Raw genomic sequence first — 16,489 nt, 5'->3', positions numbered from 1 at the left:
GACAGACAGTGGGAGCTGTGCCTGTTTAGTGTAGAAAAGAGAGTGTGGATGAAAGGGGATCTCATCAATGCATATCACTGTGTCAAGGCGGGTGCCAAGGGGATGGTGCCAGACTCATTTCAGTGGTGCCCAGCGATAGGATGAGCAGCAATGTCCATGAATTAAAGCATAAGAAATTTCCCCACAACATGAGAAGAACTCTACTTTGAGGCTGGCAGGGCACTGGAACAGGCTGCCCAGGGAGGTCACAGAGCTTCCTTCTCTGGGGACATTCCAAACCCACCTGGACGTGCTCCTATGTCACCCGCTCCAGGTGACCCTGCCTTGGCAGGGGGGGTTGGACTGGATGATCTCCAAAGGTCCCTTCCAACCCTAATGATTCTGGGATTCTGTGACTTCTCTGGGGAGCCACCTTCACTCTGGTGATGTGGTACCAAAAATAAAAGCTGTGTAACCCCCTTCAAAGGTGATCTCTGCTGTAGGAAGATGGGTTTTGAAAAGAGCATGCAAAAGTGGTGAGAAGGGACAGTGCTACATTTAAATAGACTTTGTTTCCTTCAATAATTGAAGACAACCAAAAGTTGACTTTAGAAATGACAACAGGTAAGGCTGTCAAAACTAGTCACAGAAATAAACTTCACATGAAACCATCCAGGAATATTAATGGCTTAGTCTCTTGGAGGCCTGACTTGTAAGCTTTCCCTCACCCTCCTGCTCTTGTATACTTCTTGATTTTTGTATTTCACTGTGATATTTTCAAATGGGAAATAAGTTTAAAAAAATTACCATGCTAGAGCTGTCACAACAAAATTTAAGCAATGAGGCTTAAATCATTGATAGATGCATAAGAATTTACGTATTTCAGTAGTCTCTACTGTAGCCTTCGTTACAGGCAAATAGACATATTTATTCAGAACAATTGAATTATCTATATCCCTAAAGTAGGATGAATTTTCAGGAGGTATTGTTCTTGAAATGCCATGCCATCTGGTACCTTTTTATTTTTGAATTTCCTCTTCAGCTTCAATGCCTAATTTCTAAACCAGGAAAGTAGAGGCAGTGAAACATTTTCTTCTGTCACCAAGAGAAAGAGTATGTGTGGAAACTTCAACTGTTTTAGACATCTCTACCACACTTACTTTCTTTAATGGCAAAAAATGTTCGTTTAAATCAAACTGTTAATTCTTTCTTTTATGTTCTTTTTGTTTTCCCAATTATATTTTGCTATTTTAAAAATACAAAGTCAAATTATAAAAAGATAGTAATTTTTAAGATGTTCTGCATGTAGGAATTATACTCTGCTCGAAGAAGAGGGCAGTGTAATCACAGTTTAGCTATAATGCTCTTACAGAGTGTGATCCTTTACTGTTTTGTGGGTTTAGTTTTTTCTTCTGCCACAACACTGATATCTTTCTCTTTTTTTAACAGAGCATACCTGAAATACCTCCTAAGCCTGGAGAACTGAGAACAGAACTGTTGGGTCTAAAAGAAAGATCAAGCAAAGTTCAGAGTTCACAACAGTGACCAGAAGTTACTTCCGTTGTGAAAACTAGGACTGATAAAATATTTATTCAACTGTTTAAGTTGCAGAAATATGTACTGCTTTAATGCTTTTTTGCTTTCCTTTAAGCAGAGTTTAAGGCAGCATTTAAAATAAATGTACAGTGAGTACTGTTGTTAAAAGTCCAGTCAGTTGTGTGCCAAAATAATTGTGACTTTTTAAATCTGGATTGCAGTGTAACTGTCCTTCAGAATAAAGGGTTAAACCATGACAAAGACGTATCACTGACTGGAAACCTACTTTGGTCCACTGTTAAGGCTGGGATCTTACAGCTTGGTCATTTTAGTTAAAATGGGGCCACTCAGATTACACTGAAATTATGTATGTTCGTACTCTATTTGGGCATCTTCATCTGTTTATGGCTGCTTTTGATAGCTGCAGTTATACAAAACTGATAGATTACACATTAAGGAAACAAAAAAAAGCTCCCTAATTTCTCCTGACAAAGTATGTGGATGTCTTGTAATAGCAGAGGGATGCATAAATGATCCCTGCAAGTCCTACTTTTACATCTGTTCCAGCTGTGAAGCTGTTGTTTTATTTATGTCTGCCTAAGTTGGAGTGGTTTTCCTAGGAAGAAGATTTTGTAATCCTTCTGCATGTGTATGTGCCTTTGCTCTCACACAGGTTTACAACTGTGGGTGGGATGAGATCCTCTCCTGCTCTTGTGTGACGTTCAGGATACAGCCTGCACTTAGCACGAGGTCACAGGCTCTCTCTCTTGGGCACCTTTACCAATGACAGCAAGCATTGATAGAAACATTTTAAATCCGAATCAAATCAGTCAACAAGACCATTTCAGTAGGTCCAGTTCTGGTGAAAATACTTTTCCCCTTACTGCACCTAGACAAAGCTGAGATCAGCAACCTTCCACCTCAGCGTAAGAGAAACTTTGTTGAAGAGACAAGATGGGGCAGTTCAGCAGTATTTTGTTCCTGTTCTAACTGGGTCAGGAACAGCAGTTTCTCAGTGATCCCCTTACAGAGCCAGGATTCACCAACCCCTTATTCTGTTACTCACACTTTGTCAGATTATCACCTCTTTCATGTTGTTGATTTCTGACGTGAAAAATGCATTTCTCCCCTTTTTCTAAAGGCTTTTCAGATCTAAAGGCTGCAAAGGGAAATTTCTGCTAATTAGGCTTGGATTTCTAGGTGTATTCTGCTGCTGCTGGAAACTGAGCAACAGGGAGCTCAGCCTTTTCTAGCACTGAGAGAACTGTCCTCATTAGTGCCCCTCTAGGAACAGCAAAGCTGACAACGCACCAGGTTTTAACAGAAGTGACAGCCCCAGTCAGCATAACTGCAGCACTGAAGGAAACAGCCTGATGGGAGACACTTCTTCCAGCATCGACACTGTTTTGCCTCAGAGCTGACAAATAAGTAGGCTTACAAGTGCATTCTGTGCTTATTAATAGCAAACACTTGTCACTCCAGGGTCTAGAGCAAGCAGCTGGACCACAGCTACGTTGCACATGATACTCTCAGCTGAAGCAGATGAAGAAGCACAAAGCATGACTCTCAAGTGTGCTCTTTATTATTTCTGAAATTGAATTGTCATCCTCAAACCCATCAAGGCAACGAGAACTTTAGCTATACAACAGAGCAAAGGTTGCCTAAGTCTACAAGTAATTAACAGACTAAGAATACTGTAACAAGCAACCCTACACTTCCGATATTCCACTTTGGTTTGTTGGCTGCAAAAGCACTTCCAATGATACAGGAGCGAGTTGCAGGTGCTGCTCGGGGTCAAATAGAGAGATAGAGGTGGGGGTACTAAGTATATACTCAGAAAGGTATCACTGAAAATAAGTGATTCTTTTGGAAGTATTAAAGCCTCAGCAGCGGTTGATTGCTACACAGCACAAAAAATTGCACTGCTACAGTAAGAGTAACAAGTCTCCAGAAATGGTGCACCTGCCCTGGTCACTAATTTACTGCCAAGGGCTGCTATTAGAACTGACACTGCCAGCTGCTGAAGGACATACTGGTGGTGTCAGACCACTCAGCATGTGCCAGAAACAGAAGGCTCTTCCCTAAGATATTACTACACTGAGCAGAAAGCAGAACTCCAAACTCTCTCAAAAACACCCCAAACTAAGCTTTCATTCCTTAAGGTCTTAAACAGCATACTTCAATAAAACCATCTCTATAAACCCTAACACCATAACCACAGTGACACATGGCATATTTATTGCATGGAAACTGTAATCAGGCAATATAGAAGCCTAGTAAAAGTAAGTGGAAAGCAAGTTCTTCAGGTCATTGTTTAGTGCTCTAACCTAATAAGAAAGTTTATTTTGCTTCAGACTGCAGAACCTTGTAACTTCACTGAAGTTCTGTTGAAGAAACAGAAGGGAGGGGTTCTTAAGTAGAATCACTATGTAGAAGTACCATCCCTATGTACTGCTTCCACAGAGGAAGGCAAAAAAACCCCAAAACCCTAAACCCTTCAGTGTAAACACTTTCTACCAACCCTGGGAAGATGTTTTAAAGTAGAGGCACTACTGAGAAAATGCAGTGCTTCATCCAACCACTACATAAAACTAACCTAATGAATAGAAGGGGTGCCTCCAGTTGAACCTGTATGCATTAACATTTGGTGTCAACAGATTTAGCTTGAGTTACGTGGAATATCTACAGTGCTTTGCCATACTAAAGAGACACAGAACAACACTGATAAAGTTTAGGAATAACAGCATTAAGGAGTAACCATGAGAAAAGAACTTCCAAACCTTTAAAAAAAGCCTGTAGGAAACAACTGCTGTAGCTACACAAGTCAAAGGCAGGCTTTCCAAGTACCACAGAGGATGGTACCAGCTCACAGGCAGTAAAAGCCACCTCTTAATGAAAGGAATTCCCCCCCATCCCAGCTGTAAAGCTACCACTGCCCAGCCCTTAGTTCTAATGCCATTTTAAATGCCTTGTCTCAACTTTAAGATGGCAGTAGATACATAACTTCTTGAATACTCTTTTAAACTTGCACAGTACAACACAGCTCTCAGATGCCAGGTGTATTCTGGCAAAGCAGCACAGCAGGTTTGTAAACACAAAAACCCAACCATAGCCATATGCTCCACTAGTAGGTGTGGCTGTGCCAGCATGGAAAGGCATGAGGATTGCCAACTGCCCATTTGTACAAAGGACCATCCCTTCATTTCTTTATGCCAGTCCACAAGGTGAGCTTTCCATGTATAAATTTAGAGTTAGTGGTGTTTGGGAACATTTTATTTTGTACATGACAAGATTTTACACCAAGTCAGTTAAATAATACAAATTTACATTCATGAGGAATGTTTTTAGAAAAGTGAACTTAAAAAACCCCCTCCTTTACCCTTAAACCCCACATCATCCCTCAACATTTTACAGTGAAAAAAACCAAAACAATCTAATTCACATTCCCTCCTAACCCCCCAATGCAGGACAGTAGTTGAGTGTAGTTTACAGTTCATCTTTCACATCTGTGGATTCCTGTCAAGACAAAGAAAGAATGAGGATATTGCTTTTTGAAAGTGGAAAAAGATTACAAGAGCTGTTCCACAGACCAGAAACTTTATATTACTGTAATCACAGGTTATTCTGCTGTGCAAGGATAACAGTAATAGCATCAAAATTAAGTAGCTATAGCACAATAAGCATTCTTCTGTAATTGTTTCCATAGGAGCTATAGATTTACACTAGTCACAAGAGGTCATCTTGCAGGTCTTTTCCAAGAAGCTACAGTATGGGAAGGGTTTAGCATATCCATCAAGACGTCATTAAAACTGCAGACATTAGCTAAGTGAAGGCTGACTTCGCATGATAGTTCAACCGTTTAGAAGCAATGCTGTTGTCTGCAGTCTTGCTAAAAGTCTGTATTGTAAAAGCACTTCAAACTACATTCTTGCTGGTTTTGGGGTTTGCCTGCAAGCTGTAGAAATACCAGGTACTCCAAAGCTTCTATCTTAAATTTAATTTAGCTCCATCTTATCCAAGTGTCATCTTCTTACAATGTAGTTTAATATGGAATTTGTGCTACTTTCCACATCCATTACCCCCCCCCCCCACCTAAGAAAAGCCTGGAAAACCTCACACTAAAATCTAGTGTCATGAACAAAGTGAACAAATCTATTTCCAGGAAGCACCACAGATAAAACTGCACATAAATATCAGCAAGAAAGTGTCAAACTTGAAACCCTACCTTCTGTGTCTCACTGTCCTCAGCATCAGCATCCACTTCCTCTTCATCCTGCTCTGCCTCCTCAGCTGCATCTTCAGGCTCTTCAGGTTCCTCTTCCACCTGTGTGACAGTCACAAGCAATTTGCTTTACTTGTTTAGGACGTTTACTAGTTGTGGACTAGCTAAACACAGGCTATGGAAGTATCCTAATGTTTGCCCCAAGCTACCTGAAGGAGAAGGCAAGTTCTGTTTAGCACTGACCCACTGTCATGCCTTCTCCAGCAAAATACCCAGGATAAGTTCTTGCACAGTATTATGAGAATCCATATTACTTATATCCACTTAGGAATTTCTCCAATAAAGAGACAGGCCCATATGCCTTTGACCCATAATTTACTCCTGTAGACCCGCCACTTAGCTAGGGACAGGACAATGCTTGAGAAGCATAATGAGGTAGCAGAATCTCAAGCAACTAGACAGAAGAGGTGGGAAAGGGAAAAACATGAGGAGGAAGTCCAGATTCATGGCTGGGCTTCCAGTGGCCCACTTATGTGGCAGGAAGCTGGATACATTTAATTGAATGGATGTGAATCAAACATGCACTTTTTAGATGTAGCAACAGTAAAGTCCACTATTAGCCCCAAGTTGAAGACAAACTAACCTTTGCATCCAGGTCAATATTTAAACTCAAACGAAGCATTCTTTCTATTCGGTCTCCATACTCCTTAGTGTCTGGCAACATATATCCTGATCTCAAAGTTGCAGTTTCAAACAATACCACTGCAAGATCTGAGACAGTTTTGTCATCTTCATTTTCCTAATGTGGAAGAATATGAAAAACCAGAACCAGACCGGTTAATTAGGCTGTGTGCAGCCAAGTAGTCAGTATTTCACTACTGTTATTTATTTACCTTGACTCGCCTGAGCATGTCCTTGATCAGTGGATGCCTGGGATTAATTTCAAATGTCTTCTTTTGGCTAGCATAGTAACTGAGAAAGAGAAAAGTCACATCACTAAGTTTTGAAGTACAGGACCCAATTTAGTCTTTAAACCCATGAACATTGGTTGCAGTCACAGAAACAAGTATATTCCCTCCTGCCCCACTTTAAAACTAGCTTAATTCTAAAAATATTCAAGATACTAAGTTCATCTTCTCTTGTCAATAAATGACAGCAAATGTCGTTAATGAGTCTTGCTCACCAGGCAGTTTTTAGCATTTTTTAGCATTTTTTCAATATTTTTTGACAATATAAGGCTCTAATGGAGACTAACTTGGTTACACGTGACCTGAAAAACACCAAGGATCATCTGAACCAGATGGAAGCTTGGTATAGGCACAGCAAGCAGGGGAGGCCATCAACTGTATTTCATGTCTGCTGCTACATAACTGAAAGCTTACTTTGTAGATATATCCTTCCCAGTTTGGTAAGCTTGAGCCTTCATGATTCTTTCCATGTTACCAGACCATCCATACTGACTGGCCACAAGAGCACATGGAGACTGCGTTAAACGCTGAGATAGCACAGCTTTTTCAATCTGTAGGAAAAATAAGTGCATTAATTTTCACAGAGGTAACAGCTTATACAGTGAATACAGTAAATAACTCTGAAATTTGTCACTCCAATATTTTGTGAAGAACATCTAATATCATATTCTAACTCATTATCTTTCTGAAATAAAGGTATTAAATATGTTTATCCATAGAGACAGAGAAGCTATTGTCAAGTCTGTGCTCAAATTATCTGAAAGGTATGTTGCAGCAAGTACAATAGCATTTAAAAATAATCATTACATGTAATGGAATATTTTACCTTGTCTTTTAGAGCTTTGTCTTTCATCCAGTTTAGAAGCGGTTCAAATTCCTTTTCCAAAGCTTCCCGACTCTCCTTAGACTTTTCACTTTCTTCAAACTTCACTCCTTCTTTTGCTACATTCTGAAACCTCTTGCCATCAAACTCTGGCAAAGCCTGAATGCAATACTCATCTACAGGTTCAGTCAGGTAGATCACTTCATAGCCCTTTTTCAGCAGACGTTCAACGAATGGTGAGGACTCAGCCTAAGATGACAAAACACATAAGATGCCAGTTTTATTGCATTTGTATCAGCAACTACTGAAACCTGTGCAACTATCTGACAAATGCTGGTACAAGAAAAACTGAACTGCAGTAGCAGCATAAGCGTGGAGACTCCACGTTTACAGCATATACATAATTCACAATGTCTATGGTATTAAAACTAGAAGCTATAATATTTTTTACCCCTTCTTTCTTTCACTCTCACGTACCTCCTTTCTACTGGCACCTGCCATGAAGTAAATTTTATCTTGTTTCTCTTTCATTCTTTCCACATACTGATCAAGGCTTGTGAGGTTACTCTCATGATGAGAGGACTGGAAGCGAAGAAGTTTAGCCAGTCGTGTACGATTGGAGTGATCCTCAATAACACCAAGCTTTACGTTAGTACCAAACTCTTTCCAGAACGTGTCGTTGTATTTTTCCTCTGCAATTTTCTTGATCATATCAAGAGTCTTGCGAACAAGTTTCTTTCTGATCACCTAAAAAAGGCAGCAATACCGAGTTACAACAATAAGCATCTGGAAGAACCCTCAATTCACCCCACTAAAAAGAACGTATTCCAAACACTTCGAGTCTCTAATCGAAAGCAGACACAGGTATTTTGAGAACAGCAATGTGTGAATTTCCTGTACTTTAATTTCACACTCCTTATGTAACAAAACAAAACAAGCTGTTTTTCTCCTAAGTCTTGCTACAGTCATGTGTTTACTAAGATAAATTAGCTTACCTTTAACAATTTATGCTGCTGAAGTGTTTCACGGGATACATTCAAAGGAAGGTCATCAGAATCCACCTAATGGAGGAAGCAAATTTTAAGTACACCTGACAATATTTAAAGATTAAAAAAATCCAATCAAATGATAGTAGGACATTTAATACTTACAACACCCTTAACAAAGTTAAGATATTTGGGCATCATGTCATGGAAGTCATCAGTGATGAAGACTCTTCGAACGTACAGCTGAATTAAAAGAGGAGACAGCAGCCAGGTTATTTATTTAGTGAGTTCTTTTTTCCATGAAACCATGTCCACACACTTGCTTGTCCTACCTTAATGAAATCACTTTTTTTGGATCCATATTCATCAAACAGTCCACGTGGAGCAGAGTTAGGTACAAACAAGATGGATTTGAAAGTTACTTCCCCTTCAGCAGTGAAGTGGATGTATGCCATTGGGTCATCATGTTCCTGTGGAGAGAAAATGCTTTTAAATGACGTGGGGAAAATACCAGATTTAATACATTTCCAGTAATAACCTTAGTGTGCCAAATAAATGCAATTATTTTGCAGCTAATCTACCTAACCATGCTTTGTTAGAATCTATCATGCAGAAAAAAATTAAGTTATAAGAGCCTAGTTACAAAAATAACCTTCTGAAGAACCTACTTTTGGCTTGTTTTTCCAACAAGCCAAAAAAATACCCAATACCACAACAGCCAATACAGTATCATCACAGCACAGTTCAGAGACTCATAAGTTAACACATTACACTGTACTGATACAAAGATATTTCTAGAAAGCTGTATCTCCCTCTTTCTTCCACTGTGTGCAACAAGCACCACCACTCAGACTAAATATAACATTTCCTCTTAACATTTAGACACACCAGTAAGCTTCACGTGAGATAGACCATACTACTTCCCAAACCTAGGCCACTCAATGTTTGAGTGCCAGTACATTCTCTCTGGAAAAAAGATTAACTCCTGACTGAGATGTTATACCTTCCAGGCTCTCCACAATTCCATCTACTGACAGCAACTAATTAATTCTTAAAAAATAGCCCATCCTAAAAGCATTCAGTTTTATTTACACAGCAAGAGATACTAGAGCAAACCTTTTGCTTTGGAATCATCTTGAGGCTCAGAGCTTACCTTGGAAAAGGTTTTGTAGAAAGCTTTGTATTCATCTTCTTCAACTTCTTTCGATGGTCTCTGCCAGATTGGTTTTATGTCATTCATTAGCTCCCAATCCCAGACAGTCTTTTCAACCTAGGTAAGTAAACACCATAGTATAAAGACACTCATTCTTTACTTGGGTTAGGTATATTAAAAACAATCCACTGAAGCCAACTGGTAAAACAGAATGTAAAAAACACCAAATATGCTAATTTACGAAATTATGCAATGGCCTGGACACTCTCATTCAAGTAAATGCATTAGTGCAACACATGGGAACAAAAGTTTAGTCTACATTGTATTCTGTTGTTCTGTATACATTTAACACATTCACGGAGTACCAGTATTCCTGTTCTACTGCCACTCTGGAAAAAGCTTCCCAGCAGAGTGTACTTAATTTAAACTAGTCAGTGTCAAATTACTGAAGCTTGCTACCATTTCCACCAGTTCACTCAAATACTTATAATTAGCTCTGTGACCACTGCCCCACAAGGCTCTTGTCAGTCATCTGCCTGACCTCAACCAAGGCTGTTTCATTTACAGTCTACTCTCCTGCCAACACATTTCCACTTAAAAGGGACTGGTGCTTCAAAGCACACACTACTGAAATGCACCTCTGCAAGACTACCTAGGAAAATTGCTGAACTACCAGAGTTCCAGAACCCCAAGTTTAACAAAGTTTACCTTCTTAGTTTTTGGTTTCTTTTCTTCCTCCTCTTCTTCAACTGCAGCTTCATCATCATCTGTTTCTTCTTTCTCCTTTGCTTCCTCCTCTTCAATGGGTTCCTCAACAGTCTCTGTCTAAAGAGACAATTGAAAGTTGGGATTTGAACACCTTGACTTACTACCAGGTATGTTCTAGCATTCTCTCAAACAGCTTAGTCTCTCACAGCACTAGTTTGATTTGTGCTATTTGTCTATTGCAAACTTTTCTCTATACTGTTTTGTTGCATTTTCATGAATACATGCTTTCCTTCAATAAACTGGGAGATGACCATCCTCAAATTTAAGTTTTTCAGTGCTTTACACATAATGCTAATCTTGTGGATTTTAAATTGGTGCTACACCAAGAAAACATCAGAACAGGCCTAAACTTTAAGACAATGCTCTATTTTTAGAAGGACACCTACCATGACCTCATTTGAAAGCTTAAAGCTTCCATCTATCAAACAAAGCCAGTGGAAGAACAATCCTTCTTAGTAATCAGCAGTGTTTTTCCTTTGATAAAGTTCTTTGAGTCAGAATAAAACCAAGATCCTTTAAAGTTTTTGGAGAGAAACTTTAAATAAAATACTAGTCAGAAAAGTCTAGAACAGAAGGATCTTGGAAGTTAGACAAGTAGCAGCTCTATGGCATGTCTTCACCCATCCTGAAAGATCTGGCCAGACAACTGTCACAACCAAAGCTCATACTGTGCAACCCTCAGTTAAGTGTTCCCTTACCTTGCTGCTCCACACATAGATGGGGAAGTTTATGAACTGCGAGTATTTCTTTACAAGATTTTTCACAGTATCCAGTTCAAGATAATCAGATGCTTCCTCCTTCAAGACAAGGCTGAAGAAAATAAAAAAAAATACTTCTGTTTAAGTTCTGGGCAAGTATTTTGACACAGTTTTATAGGAGAAGATGCATTTTCCTGTTGCAGCTATAGCAATTCAGATTTATGCAAGTCAGCTTTAATAAGTTCAGCACAAAGAATCCCTCAAAAAATATAATCCCTTCTGAACTACTCCAAAGAGAAAGGGCAGTTGTTTTTATCACTTGAGGCAGAATACAGCAGGGAAAAGTCTGTAGGAAAACCTCAAGTCATATTGGTACTCATAAGGATCTCGATGCTCTTTCACTGGCTTTGCTTGAAACTACAGCACCAAGATCAACTTTTTCATACTAAGTGCCTTCTCCAGGAAGACAGCCTCTAAACCCAGTCCAAGTAAATTTATCTGCTCATGAAAACAATGAAAACAGGACTGTCAGTCTACCTCTATTTTTGAAATTTGCAAAGGCCAGCCTCACTAGTATATAAATAGCAGCCAGTTTACAAGACAAAGCTCTACAGCCACTGTATAGGTTTTGCCAGGCCACAGTTGTGTTGAGGAACTGAATGAGCCTGTATGCAGCTGAACTGTCCGGAATTACTTGCTGACAGTTGTCAGGATGCTCATGGTTTTCTAATTTTGGATGCAGCTTATAATTTGTATCTTTCTATTAAACTCAAAAAAGCTGTATTACAAGAATCAAATACTATGAGTCGGCATCACTATGATGCTGAAGTCACTCACACATTTCAATAAAAGCGTATCCACACAACTTATTTTCAAACCAAAAAAACTTAGTACTTACGTTATGGTTGTGCCACGTCCCAAAGTGTTCCCTCTTGGGTCATCAATCACAGAGAACTCATTTGAATCTGACTCCCAAATATGTTGAGTGTCATTGTTGTGTTTCGATGTGACAATAACTCTGTCTGCTACTAAGAAAGCAGAATAAAAGCCAACACCAAACTGGCCAATTAACTCAGATGTTGACTGGCTATCATCCTGCATTTCAGTCATCTTGTTTAAGAATTCACTTGTACCAGACTTTGCAATGGTACCCAGATTTTTGACCAATTCTTCCTTTGTCATGCCAATACCCGTATCTGTAACGTGAAGCATGTTCTTCTCTTTATCACACTGAAAAAAAAAATAAAGAAAAATGCAATTTGACTTCACTTTCAATCTTTATACACTGCCTCAGGAAAGTGGTATGTAGTAGTTGTTCAGATTCAAATATGCCTGGCTACAATAAATCAAATTTGAAGTAGCTACAGAAATAAGAAAGAGCCTCCCTTCCAAGTATTCCAGTACTTCAGTTACTCTTTATAAAATCAGAAATATATTTTTGCCATTGAAACAAGAGTAGTCTTTGATAAATTTAATTGCAAGGGTCCTGATGTGGTCCTAGTCTGTATTTGCATCAGTATGAAGCCAAAAATTTCGATTTAATGATGCACCATCTTTTTACATTCCTTCCATTGCTTCTGTGAAAGAGATGTTTGTATCTGATGCATCTTACCTTGATTTTGACTGTAAGTTCCTCATTACCAGCCAGGGCATTTTCATCAGTTAAGGATATCAACCGTATCTTATCTAAGGCATCCGAAGCATTTGAAATAAGCTCCCTTAGGAAAATCTGAAATAGAAACCAGTAGTCAGGAATTCCAGAAGAGACACAAACACACACACTCCCCCCCCCCCGTTCTAATGTAATCTACTGATTGATAAAGGTACTAACCTCTTTATTTTTATATAAAGAATTGATAATTAGCTTCATCATCCTGTTCACTTCTGCTTGAAATGCAAACTTCTCAGATTTTTCTCTGATTTCTTTGATCTGGGATGCATTTAGGCCATCTAATTGAATAGCTTCTTCCTCTCTGTTAGGACAATGAAAAACCTGTCAAATAGTCTCATCCACAAACAGCATCAGTAATTTTACCATCAAGCAACAGCAGTAACAGCATAGTTCAAACAACATAGAGGCTCTTTGTCCCCGATGCAGCCCAAAATTACATGATCAAATGAGCTAAATGCAGGAGCAACTATCCTCAACTGCACAACCTTAACCTAGAACTGTAGTGAAAATCCATGACTACAAGTGAGACTTTTCCATAAAAAGAAGTCCAGGGAATAATGCAGATACGTTAAAGCTACTGCAATCCTCAGCACGCAGCGCACTGCACAGATGAGGCACTTCATGAGCACAGAGCTATTTCATTAGTAGGTGATACACTGATGCCATTTATGACATGCAAGACTAAACCTCACGAACATACTAGTTTTTATACAGCTATCGGTATTGGACAAAACCAAGTCGAGCTTTCCTGAGCCCAAGTCCTCAGAGTCGCTTCAGAGTCTTTTCCAGAAATATTTTCTTTCCCTCAGCTGACCAGATCTCTCTTTTGAACAGCATTCCCCTCCCTCTTCTGAGGCCTCGGGCGTTACTGAGCACGAGCACTCCGGGTACCAACCTCTGCACAACTTCATCATCCGTTCGAGACCCTTCTCTGCTTTTGCCCAAGTCATCTTCCACGGTCCCATCTACATCCACCTCCTCGGCTCTGACCGACGCTGGGAAAACAAGAAAACCGACGCTCTGAACCCCCACACGGCCCAACTTCCCCGCTTACCCCTCCCCACGGAGTTCGGCTCAGCTCTGTCGCTCCACCGCCTCCCTCCCCCCGGGAAGCTGAGCCCAGCCGGAGACACAGGCGGTGGGCAGGGGCCGCCCCCTTGCTCCTTCCCCTCCGCCCCCGCCCGTGACGGCGCAGGAGCCGCCCCGGCCCCCTCCCCCCCGCCGCCCCAGCCCCGGGGACCGCACGGCCCGGGCAAAGGCCCGGCACCGCTCCCCGTCCCCGCGGGGCAGAGCGAGGGGTCCCCTCTTCCCCAGGCCCCATCTCTCCCCAGCGCCCTCCGTCCCCCCCTGCTCCAGCGAAGTGGGGAAAGGGGGCCTGCCGGCCGGGACCCCGACACCCGCCCCCCCCACACACACCCCGTCAGAACATTCTAGAAGTCTGCGGGCACTTACCGGCCAGGAGCAGCACGCACACCAGAGCGAGCCCCCACACGGACCTCATGGCGGCCGCGGTAACAAGCGAAGAGCCCCCGGCGCCGCTCCGAGCCCACCCCGACCCGCGCGGCCACCACCGCCACCTCCGCCGCCGATGGCGCTGGAGCGGCCGCGGCCCTCCCCCCTCCGCCTTATGAACCCCCTGCTCGGGGGCGCCGCACCGCGCCCGCCAATGGCAGCGCACCACGCCAAACACGCAGCCAATGGGAAGCCCGGAGGGGCTGGGCCCGCGGCCGCCGCCGCCAATCGCGGCTTTCCATGTGCGGTTTCCTGCGGTCGGAGCGTGGCCGGCGCCCATTGGCCGGCAGGGACGGCGCCGGGCCAATGGCGCGCGCGGGGGGGCGGTGCTGGGGCCGCAATGAATGGGTTGCTGCGGCGGGGCCACGTGGGGCGCGGCCGCCGGGAGCGACGGGCGCCCTGTCCGCGAGGAGCCGCTTCCGGGGACACGCGGGACGCTCGCCGGGGAGACGGGTGCTATGGCAACGGGAGCTTCCGGTCGCGGCGGCACCCCCGGGTGCAACAGAGGGGCGGAGGGTCACGGTTACGGCCGTGACTGGCGGGGCTGCGCGGCGGGAGCAGCGCCAGGCTCGGCTCGGCGCAGCCGCCGGCAGCGGGCGGGGGGGCAGTGGCCGGTTCCGCCAACGGCTCCGGTGTGCGCTTGCGCCACTGATCCGCGTTGCATGCCGGGAGCTGTAGTTCGCGCCATGAGGGCCCCTTGGCGCCCTCTGGTGGGAGCGTCATGATGGGGTCCCGGCGGCCCCGGTGGTGTCACCGCGCCCTTGGCCTTGACTCCCCGACCCCCTGCTGCCTGTCCAGTGCCCTCACACGGCCATGGCAGAGACTGCCTGGCTTCAGCCAAGCCTCCTGCGGCCTCGTCCGTGGAGACCTCGGTGCTGGTGCAGGATAAAGCAAATTGGGTGCTTGGCAGGTGTCCCTGGTTTCCAGCACTCTTCAGGGCGACCATCCCTCAGAGAGCTTGTTGGCCCTCCCCAGCCCACCCTCGGGGCCCATGTTTATCCACCGGGGGCCCGCTGGTGTGAGGGGACGCGGGGGCAGGTCCCCCCTGCCGGCCCTGCCAGGGAGGGACGGTGTGAGGAGCAGCTGGGATTTGTGGCACCGCTGCACAAGAGATGGGACATTCCCATCCTTCTCCAGTGTCCCTTTCAGGGACTGCAGCTTATGAAAAAAAGCGCCACAGTGTGGGTGCAAATCCTGCAGCGCGCCAGTGTTAACAACTTACATTAATAGGCTGCTTGAAACAAATTCTGACACACCCCCCACCCACCTTGCCATCCTGAAAAAATCTGCCCAGGCTTTCATGTGCCAGTCACCTGTTTCAGCTTACACGTGTGCAACACTGGATTGGGGGGAAAAAAAAAAAACAACAAACAAAAAAAACACCAACAAAGTGACAAGCACTGATTTAATGGACTTTGTACTCAGAGAGGAATGTGTTGGAAAGATACCGATCTGCAATGTTCACTACAAAAAATAAAAATCCTCACTGGGTTTACAACTTCACAAGTACAGAAATTAGTCAATAAGTAGCTAAAAGTCTTGTCAAAATGAAGTTTATTTCCTTTAGTTGCACAGTGGACCAGATAGAATTTTTTTTTTTAACTGTACCTTTTTGTCCTGCTGGTAATTAAAGTACATAGAACCGGAAAGGAGCCTCTGTATTGCACTAAATAATGTTCATCTTTGGGTTCTTCTCAATGAAGTGTCATGGTTCAACCCCAGCTGGCAACAAAGCCTCACACAGCCACCCTCTCACTCCTTCCCACAGAGTGAGGGGGAGAATTAGAAGAGAAGCTGTGAGAAAGCTTGTGGGCCGAGACAAAGGCAGTTTAGTAGGTAAAGCAAGAGCCACCCGTGAAAGCAAAGCAAAACAAGGAATTCATTCACCACTTCCCATGGGCGGGCAGGTGTTCAGCCATCCCCAGGAAAGCAGAGCTCCAGCACATGTAACAGTGATTTGGGAAGACAACACCATCACCCCCAACACCCTTCTGTTCCTTATTCCCTCAGCTTTATGTGAGCATGATGCCACATGGTCTGGAATATCCCTTGGGTCTGTAGGGGTCAGCTCTTCTGGCTGTGTCCCTCTCAACTTTTTATGACCCTCCAGCCTCCTCAGGGACCGTGGGGTGGGGTGAGGGGCAGAAAAGGCCTTGAACCTGTGCAAGCCCT

General features: G+C 43.2%; 1 protein-coding gene across 1 annotated transcript; it reads right to left on the bottom strand.

The window, feature by feature from the left end:
- Window positions 1–4,773: 4,773 nt before the first annotated feature.
- Window positions 4,774–14,352, bottom strand: HSP90B1 (heat shock protein 90 beta family member 1). Its single transcript, XM_027890474.1, has 18 exons — window positions 14,258–14,352; window positions 13,701–13,800; window positions 12,965–13,106; window positions 12,746–12,862; window positions 12,032–12,363; window positions 11,134–11,245; window positions 10,376–10,492; window positions 9,668–9,784; window positions 8,847–8,984; window positions 8,680–8,757; window positions 8,524–8,589; window positions 8,006–8,275; window positions 7,532–7,777; window positions 7,120–7,256; window positions 6,631–6,709; window positions 6,381–6,536; window positions 5,741–5,839; window positions 4,774–5,031 (listed from the first exon to the last, which is right to left on the bottom strand). Exons 1-18 carry the CDS (start codon window positions 14,304–14,306, stop codon window positions 5,002–5,004), a joined length of 2,385 nt encoding a protein of 794 aa, XP_027746275.1. The 5' UTR covers window positions 14,307–14,352; the 3' UTR covers window positions 4,774–5,001.
- Window positions 14,353–16,489: the final 2,137 nt, after the last annotated feature.

Source organism: Empidonax traillii, unplaced genomic scaffold (assembly GCF_003031625.1).
Source record: "Empidonax traillii isolate 1590-97213 ecotype Southwest subspecies unplaced genomic scaffold, ASM303162v1 scaffold289:size826226, whole genome shotgun sequence".
Taxonomy (NCBI): Eukaryota; Metazoa; Chordata; class Aves; order Passeriformes; family Tyrannidae; genus Empidonax; species Empidonax traillii.
The sequence above is the reverse complement of the archived record's forward strand: the minus strand, read 5'-3'. Positions and strand labels throughout refer to the sequence as shown.

Coding starts and splice junctions, on each gene's coding strand:
- HSP90B1 (XM_027890474.1), bottom strand. CDS start 14,306: ATGAGGTCCGTGTGGGGGCTCGCTCTGGTGTGCGTGCTGCTCCTGGCC. Junction 13,801..14,257: donor GTGCGTGCTGCTCCTGGCCG/GTAAGTGCCCGC, acceptor TTGTTTTCCCAG/CGTCGGTCAGAGCCGAGGAG. Junction 10,493..11,133: donor TCTATGTGTGGAGCAGCAAG/GTAAGGGAACAC, acceptor TTGTCTCTTTAG/ACAGAGACTGTTGAGGAACC.